The 9369-nt window shown below is 38.9% G+C and overlaps 1 protein-coding gene across 1 annotated transcript; it reads left to right on the plus strand.

Annotated features, from left to right (window-relative positions):
• The first annotated feature begins 6381 nt into the window (after positions 1–6381).
• Positions 6382–7122, plus strand: LOC147481799 (uncharacterized). The gene has a single exon (XM_086579062.1). It carries the CDS (start codon positions 6382–6384, stop codon positions 7120–7122), a length of 741 nt encoding a protein of 246 aa, XP_086435188.1.
• Positions 7123–9369: the final 2247 nt, after the last annotated feature.

Raw genomic sequence — 9369 nt, forward strand, 5'->3', positions numbered from 1 at the left:
GTCTTGTTTACGCGTGTTCAATGTATATAACAAGTTAGAACACTGAAAAATTTGAAAAATCAAAGTTCGAGTCAAAACTGTAGAATTCTAGAAAAATTAACAAAGGGCGCGGGTTCGCTCTCATAGGGCGCGGTCGCGCTCCGTGTAATTTTCAAATTACAGTGTTTTTAGGGCGGGTCGCGCTCCACATGGGGGCGGGTCGCGCTCTTGCTCCCGGCTATAGGGCGCAGGTGCGCTCTGCTAGGGCGCGGTCGCACTCAGTGTTATTTTGTCGGAACTTTCCAACGTTGAATCGGATAACTACAGTATGAATCAAACACGGGTGGGTGGGTGAAATGGGACTTTAAGAAAAGTACTAACATTACGAAAACAATACGAAAGTGAAACTAAGATAGCAGCGGCGCCATTTGATAAACGTAAAATTTGAATAGTTTTACCTACGAAATAAAGTGATGAAACTCTAAACGTAACTAAACTAAACTAATTATGATGCTTATATGCTTATCAAAGATTCTACTCTCAATCCTATGAGATATAGTGGAGTAGAGTGATTCGTTCCACTCCTAGTCCTTCCAAGATGTCGTGTTCTTTTTACGATAAGTATTCTTAACTCTAAAGTCTAATGAGAGATTTACGAAAAGGCAACTAGACTACGATGCAACTACCCACAAGATGCAACTAGTCGGTTATCAAAATAACTAAGGGAATGCTACGTTGATTCGATGATAAGGAGTTAGAGGGGATTGATTCCACCTTAACTTCGACTTAATCCTATTAACGACGAATCATCGTAATCCGAATTGAATCGCTTCGCGAACAATTGGTTCTTCCTAATCCCTAATTACACATGGCATTCCTACCAATTCATAACTAGCATGTGAACGATTAAACCCATTCTCATGGTGAACTAATCGTTTCTAGAGTGGAAAGGAAATTACGGCGATTCTACGATAGTCGAATCAAGCTTTCATCAAGGCTTCTCAACCCCTAATGGAGGTTTAGCCGAGAATCATTACGCAATCATTTCTGATTAAAGTTAAACTAAACATGATGATATAAAGAATTGAAATTTACTAATCTAAATTAAACAATAATTAAAATCTAATTAATAACTAAGAATTGAATAACAAGTAGTAAATGAATCAGATCTAACACAAATGTAAATGACAATAATCGAAATTTAACAACTAGCTATTTTATTAATCAAACTAATTAAGAGTAATGATTCTAATAGTTTAATCTAAAACAAGAATTGGATTTTAAATTAAACTTAATTAAAACAATTAAATCTAGATCTAGAAGCTATTCTAATGGCTACTTTATATTCTAAGCTCCTTTATTTTCTAACCTAAAAATCTACTATTCTCTACTAAAAAAATCTACCATTAACAAAGAGCTAAGCATTTGTTTTTATACTTTCAGATCCAAAAATCGTGCATGGGCTTGGAGCCATGTTTTGGGCCAGAGAATCAGGCCCAAAACCCAATTCTTTCAGTCCAAAAAGGCCTCTTCAGCTGCAGTTGGCTTCAATAGACTTTTCGTCCACTTTTGCTCCTCTGATTGGATCACGGCTTAGACCATTAGAAAGCTCTTTCCGAGCCGGTCGTTTTGACATAAGGTAGGCCCCATTCTGAGGTATGAGTCTGAAGATATGGCCTTCGGAAGTTCTACTGACTTTGTGTGCTGTTTCTGCCCGCATCGACTTTTCAACTTTTGACCGGGCTTTAGAAAGGCTTTGTCTTCTTGAATCTTGGCCTTTAATCACGGAACTCCTTAGTAACCGACCTGTGCTCTTTTATCTCGCTAAAGTGGCACATTTCTGCACATAATGGACTTTGAAGCCTGGAATGCATAAAAACACGTAATCAGTGTTAACTCTTACTTATTATTCACATAATTGGTCTAAAAGTATGATTATTAAGGGGTTAAAACTACAGTTTTGAGCTCTTATCAAGTATCCAACTGATATTCCACTGATTCTGGATCAGAAAAGAGTATACAAAGTATTGTTTGAATACAACTAGAAGCCACAGAGATGTATGGGTTGTGAAGTTTTTGGCCACTCCGACCAAAGCTGTCCCAAGAAGGTCAAAGTGGATAAAGATAGTAGTAACAAGGTATGGCTGCAGAAAATGAATACTACAAGTAAAGATGGAGAAGTGAAACTGAGAAAGGAAACACAGGAAGATCAGAAGCTAAAAGGCAAGGCAGTAGACACCGAGGTATAGGAAATTCATAAGATTAAGGAAGATGGGCGAGTAAGAAACATCGATGTAGAGGGAGCTTTAAATTGAATGGAATAGAAATAGAGTTGGTGATGTTAATACAAGGGTGGTGATTACTAGAGCAGCTATGGAATCAGTTCAAGCAAGATTACAATCAGATCCCTTAAATGCATTATTGATAGTAGAAGAGGGAGATAGAATGAGCAGTTTCTGATCACTCGCCCATGATAGTAACATCAGTAACTCAGAAAAATCAGCAACGCAAAGCCTTCAGGTTCTTTAATTTCTGGTATACTGAGAAGGGATTCATGGATGTAGTAGGGGATACATGGAAGAGTAAGGTTGTTAGTAATCCTATGTTTGTATTCATGAAGAAGTTAAGGTTAACAAAGGCTGCACTAATTCAGTGGAATAGAGAACGAGTGGGGAATGTGATAAACAGAGTCAGCGAAACAAAAAATGTATTGGATCAAGCGCAGACGCATTTGCAAACACAGCCTATGGATCGATCTCTGATTAGGAAAGAAAGGGAAGCAATTACAGCGCATGTGCAAGCTATTAACTCTGAGGAAGGTATGTTTTGACAAAAATCAAGGGATCAGGTGATAGTAGTGGAAGATAATAACACCAAATATTTTTTCAAGTCTATGCAAGCACGAAGGGTGGTGAACAAGATTACATGCTTGAAAGATGTGGCTGGAAATGTTATACAAGATACAAAAGATATAGGAGATGAGTGTGTAGCTTTCTATGAAGCCCTGTATAGCCCTAGCAATATGCCGCCAGTGAATTTTTCAGTGTTTCAAGACATGGAGCCTCGACAACAGCTTGACATGATAGAATGGGATAGAGTACAGTAGGATGTGACAAGAGATGAAATCATAGAGGCCCTAGCGACATTGATAATGATAAATCTCTGGGGAGTGATGGATACTCTTCGTTCTTTTACAAATGTACTTGGAAAATTATTGGTGAAGACTTCATAAGAGCAGCAAAAAACTTCTTCCAGTCTAATCAGATGCTAAAATAGGTAAATTCGACATGTATTACTCTAGTCCCTAAAGTACTCATACCTACTTCATTAGGGGATTACAGACCTATTGCATTTGTGGAGGGATGTACAAGTCCATTGCTAAGGTCATGACGAAAAGAATGAAAGAATTCATGCCTAAAGTGGTGAACTCTAACCAATCAGCCTTCATATCTGAAAGGAGATACAAGATAATATTCTGCTATCACATGAGATTATGCATAATTATCACAGGGATCAGCATCCACCCAGATGTGCTGTTAAAATTGATTTGAAAAAGGCTTATGATACAGTGAGATGGGAAGCAGTGGAATTTGCTATGCGAAGAGTGGGTATACCAGCTAGGTTCATTACATGGGTGAAAGCTTGTGTGGAGACAGCATCTTATTCTATTATGATCAATGGATTAGCTCATGGGTACTTCAGAGATCAAAGGGGGATAAGGCAAGGAGATCCAATCTCACCGTACTTTTTGTTATGGTTATGGATCTATTTACTGATATTATAAATCAGAGTGTCCGGAGAGGTATGTATAGGTTACATTACAAGTGCATAGACCCTATAATCACTCACTTGTCATTTGCAGGTGACTTAATGGCATTTATGTATGGGGATATTCAAAGTGCTAAATCTTTCAAACAGTCTTTGGAAACTTTCAAGACGGTGGCCGGGCTAGAGGTGAACCTACAGAAGAGTAATATATTTTTTGCTGGAGTGGACGATACCACAAGTGCAGAGATTGAGCAGGTTCTGCATTTTGCAAGAGGACAGTTACCAGTGAGATATCTGGGGTTACCCTTAATTACTACAAGATTAAGATCTGTTGATTGTAGTCCTTTAGTGCAGAAGGTGGCTAAAAGAATCCAAAGTTGGAAGGGTAAGTTACTGTCGTATGCAGGAAGGGTAAGTTAGCTGTTTAACATAGCTAATCAAAGTTGTGTTAAACAACCTCAGTGTTTACTGGCTGGCCTCGTTCACTATCCCCCAGAAAACTTTTGAAGACATCAATAGATTATGTCGGAACTTATTATGGACAGGTCCAGATTGCACACAGTCACATGCCTTAATTGGATGGGAAACTGCATGCTTCCCTTATGAAGAAGGAGGCCTAGGGATTAGGGATTTGGAAAAGGTAAACCAATTGGCTACAATGAAGCATCTCTGGAAGATTGTAACAAATGCAGACAGCTTATGGGTAACATGGATATATAGGAACAAGATAAATTTTTGGGTGATGAAGGTACCACAAGACTGCTCATGGAGCTGGCGCAACATTCTTAAAGCTAGGAAAGAGGCAGCTGAGATAGTTACACACCAAATTGGTGATGGGAGGAAAACAAGTTTCTAGAATGACCCTTGGTATTCTACTGGGATTCTAAGGTTGAAATATCCACAAGCATTACTATATAACAGTACATGTCATTTACAGAACAAGGTAGCAGACTATATTGAAGCAGGGAAATGGAGCTTTCCACAAAATATAAAGGCACACTTCAGAGAATTTCTGCAGGAGATTGAAGAGGTTGAAATCATGGGGAGAGAGGACAAGATAGTCTGGACTTCGTCAATGAATGGATACTATAGTATGAAGGAGACGTATGAAAGTTTGAGAGCTGTGCGCCAAAAAGTCCAGTGGGCCAAAATAGTTTGGTATTCAAACAGAATACCCGACCACTCTTTTATTTCTTGGATGGCTTTGAGTGGGGGACTGAAGACTCTGAAGAAGTTAAAAGAATGGAAGAAAATTCAAGCTAATACATGCGTGCTATGTTGGCGTGAGTCTGAAACAGAAAATCATCTATTCTTTAAATGCAATTTTGCAAATACGGTTTGGAATTTAATTCTTCAGAGAATGTGGTTTCATAGAGCACTTGCTCTGACTTGGGAAGGAGAGGTGGAATGGGTTGGATCAGTCATGAGAGGGAAAGGATGTAGTCAGGATGGATTTCGTCTTGTCTGGAATGCTTTCATGTATATGGTTTGGAAAGCTAGAAATGATCGCATCTTTCACAACAAAAATACAGACGCGCACCAATTGCTTGAGGCCGTGATCAGAGATGCTAGGATCAAATTGATGGGAATGAACATTTCAATGCCACAAGGCCCTGAAGCTCAGCAATTTATGGACAAGTGGAATATAGATGTGGGTATCAAAAAGGAGAAAATAAAGTACTGCCAGTGGTTACGAGTAGAAATGGAGATACAAAACATGAATACATACGGGACATTGCAAGGATCAGAAGCTGGATGGGCAGCTATAATTCGCAATAGCTATGGTGAAGTGGTAGCAGCAAGTAAAGGCAGCTCATACTTGAAGAGTATCTCGATGATTGAACTGCTGGCAGTCGAGCAAGGCATTCAAATGAAGATGAGGCATGGCTTTAAAAAACTCGAGATACAGACAGATTCGACCAATGTGATATCATTCTTAAGCAGTAAAAACAAGCATCCATGGATGGCAGAGAAGCTAATTAGAAGCATATATGCTATGAAAAGTGAGATGAAACACTTTAATATAATTCATGTATTCAAGGAAACAAAATAGGCTAGCTGATGCCTTACCACATAACATCCCGAATAGTAGTTACATAGAATTAGTCCCTAGTTCCTTTTCTGGGGATGTAAAGAAAATTATTTTTGAAGTTGCTAGTGCAAAGCAATATGTAAGGATGTAACAAGCTATTATTTTTATTTATGAAAAGGGGTAGGGGACCTCTCTAAAAACCTCGCTTACAGAAAAAAAAAAAAAAAAAAACATCAAGGAACAGCTGGGAGAAAGTGTCAAAAAGTCAAACTGTTAAAAGTCAACGGTCAACGATCAAAGAAATAGACAACGATAAAAGTGAACTAAAGGGCCCAAAAACTCAAAAGCACAGGAAACACTAAGAATTCAAGGATCAATGACTAAACCCTTTGTAAGAAAAGGACTAAGCGTCTAAACCATAAACCTTAGCCTATATCATATAAGTTAGATCTAAGATGAACAACTTCCAAACCCCAAAACCCCACTTTATACACCGACAGAATGCAAAACACGTGACTAAATGCATCTACCTAGGAGGTTGCATTAGAATGAATATAGAACACTTGATTGATTGAATGTATGGTAAACACTTGATGCAACAAATGGAAGAAGTGGTACACATAGAAGGTGGAGAGGATGAAGTGATATGGCTGGCAACACAGACTGGGGGGTATTCTCTGAAAGAAACGTATGAGAAAATGAGGGGCATCAGACAATCATCGGCATGGCAGGGGTTAATATGGTTTTCGAATAGGATACCGAGGCACTCTTTCATAGGGTGGATGCTGTTCAATGAGGGACTGAAAACAAGAGACAAGATGAAGGAATGGAAAGTGATAAGCTCAGACGAGTGTGTGATGTGCTGGAGAGAAGTTGAAACGATAACTCACTTGTTTTTTGAGTGTTCGTACACCAGAAATGTGTGGGTATCGCTGATGGATATGGCGGGATATGCAAGGACCATAACAACGAGATGGCAAGATGAGGTAAACTGGATGGTTCAAAAAGCAAATGGAAATGGACCAAAGCAAGATATGCTGAAGCTAATAAGCAATGCGTTCTTTTACAACATTTGGCGGGAAAGGAACCAGCGAATATTCAAAAAAGAAACGATCTTTCGGGATCAGCTGATACAACAAATTATGAGAGAAGTTAGAACTAAGATGAGTTCTATTAGAATGAAGATGGTAGTAGGAATGGAAAGGGATGAGTTTGAACAGAGGTGGAACTTGCATGTGGAACCGATTCAAGAGAGGAATCTGAAATGTAAATGGGAAAGAGCAAGACCTGACATTGTAAATCTGAACACAGATGGTACATTAAAAGGATTGGAAGGGGGATGAGCAGCAGCGCTAAGAGATGACCATGGAAATGTTATTGCGGCAGCAAAAGGTAAGTCCCAGTTTGTAAACATTGCGTTTATCGAACTTGAAGGGTTACAAAAAGGGCTGGTGCTAGCAAAGCGACACAATGTTAAGAAAATTCGAGAACAAACAGATTCAAAAAATGTGCTTAGTTTTCTAAACATAAAAAAGGTGCAACCATGGAGGCTGAAGAGGATTCTGGAAGACATCAGGCAAAGAACAAGCACTTTAGAGTTGTTTTCTATAGTACATGTGTTTAGAGAATGTAATAGGTTAGAAGACAGTCTTGCAGAGACTGTCCTAGGAATTTCTTTTATTGAACTCATCCCTAGCTCATTTTCTGAAGATATAAAGAAAATAGTGTATGAAGATGCTAGTGGGAAAGAGTACTTACGATTGTAATAATTTTTTTTATTTTCCTCTATGAGGAAGGGGTAGGGGACCTCTTAATTAAAAAACCCCGCTTACCAACCAAAAAAAAAAAAAATACAGTTACGTGTAAGCTTGCATTATAATGAAAGCTTTTGAGTGTTTCCTATGCTTTTGATTTTTTGGGCCCTTGAGTACAATTTTATCGTTGACTATGGCTTTGATCGTTGACTGTTGACTTTTGACAGTTTGGCTTTTTGGCACTTTTTTCCAGTTATTCTGTGATGTCCCTTTTAGGGTCCTTTTGTCTCATTTTAACTCTATAACACGCCTTTTGATCTATTTCTTCCAGAAAAGAGCTGTATCCGGAAAGAGCGATAAGAACATGAGTTTTCTACAATCAATCAATCAATCTGGTGTTTTGCATTCATTATAGTGCAAGTTTTCTTTTTTGATTGGAAAGTGAGGTTTTTAGAGAGGTCCCCTACCCCTTTTCATTAAAATAATAATCATAGCTTGTTACATTCTCTCACATATTTTTTTCCTCTTGCATCATCATAAATAATTTTCTTTACATCTTCCGAGAAAGAACTAGGAATTAACTCTATATAACTGACTGCAGGTATATTACTAGCTAATGCATCAGCTAGTTTGTTAGCTTCCCTGAATACATGAGTAATTCGAAAATAATCAAGTTCTGCCTTCATTTGCTAAATATATCTAATCAGCTTCTCTGCTTGCCACGGATGTGGTTTGTCCTTAGTAAGGTAAGACAAAACGGTCTGTGAGTCCGTCTGTATACTTATCTTCTTCATTTCCTTTCCCTTCGCCATCCTCAGTCCTTGATCCACTGCTTGAAGTTCAATTAAGTCGATGCTACTCTTGCTCGATCTGCCATGGCTAGCCACTTGAACTTCTCCCTTCTCATTGCGAATTACAGCAACCCATCCTCCATTGGCCCCTTGTAATGTTCCATCAGTATTGAGATTTACAATTCCATTTTCTGCCCTCTCCCAAGAGCAGAGCCTTTTCTGCGTCAATTGAATATCAACATCAATGCCCCATGTTTCCATGAACAGCTGCGTACCTGGACTTTGCTCCATTTTTATATTCATCGATACCAGTTTTATTCTTGCGTCTTTCATTACTGCATGCGCTACCTGAGCTGCATATGTCTTTTTGTTCTAAAAAATCCTCTCATTTCTAGTTCGCCAAATCTAATACATATACCCATTCCATACCAGGTGAACTGCATCTTGTTTAGCTCCTTTCCCTCTGGTCTCATCTTGTATCCATTGTAACTCACCTTGCCATGTCAGCTCTGGTATTCTATTATATCTCATCTGTTTGAGTAGAGTACTCCAAACAACTTGTGTGAAGAAGCATTCATGAAAGAGATGTTCCTCAGTTTCGATTTCGCGCCAGCAAAAGACGCACATATCTGTTACCACTACTTTTCATTCTTTCATCTTCTACAATGTCTTGATGCCTCCACTCAGCGCCATCCAGCTAATGAATGAGTGGCGAGGTATTTTGTTCGAGTACCAAACTAGGTGACTCCACTGCTTTGGTTGTCTGATGCCCCTCAAACTCTCATAAGTATCCTTCAAGGTGTACTCTCCACTGATGGATGCTGTCCAAACTGTTTTGTCTTCATCCGCCATAATTTCTACCTCTTCTTCAATCTCCTAAATAATCTCTCTCAAGTGTACCCTGACATTGTTTGGAAAAGCCCATTCTCCATTTTCTATGACATCCGACACTGTGGAGTGCAAGTTGAAAGTCGAGCCATATAGTAGAGCTAGTGGGAACTTATCTCGGAGAATCCCAGCTGGGTGCCAAGGATCATGCCAGAAG

Source organism: Coptis chinensis, chromosome 8 (genome assembly GCF_015680905.1).
Source record: "Coptis chinensis isolate HL-2020 chromosome 8, ASM1568090v1, whole genome shotgun sequence".
Classification (NCBI taxonomy): Eukaryota; Viridiplantae; Streptophyta; class Magnoliopsida; order Ranunculales; family Ranunculaceae; genus Coptis; species Coptis chinensis.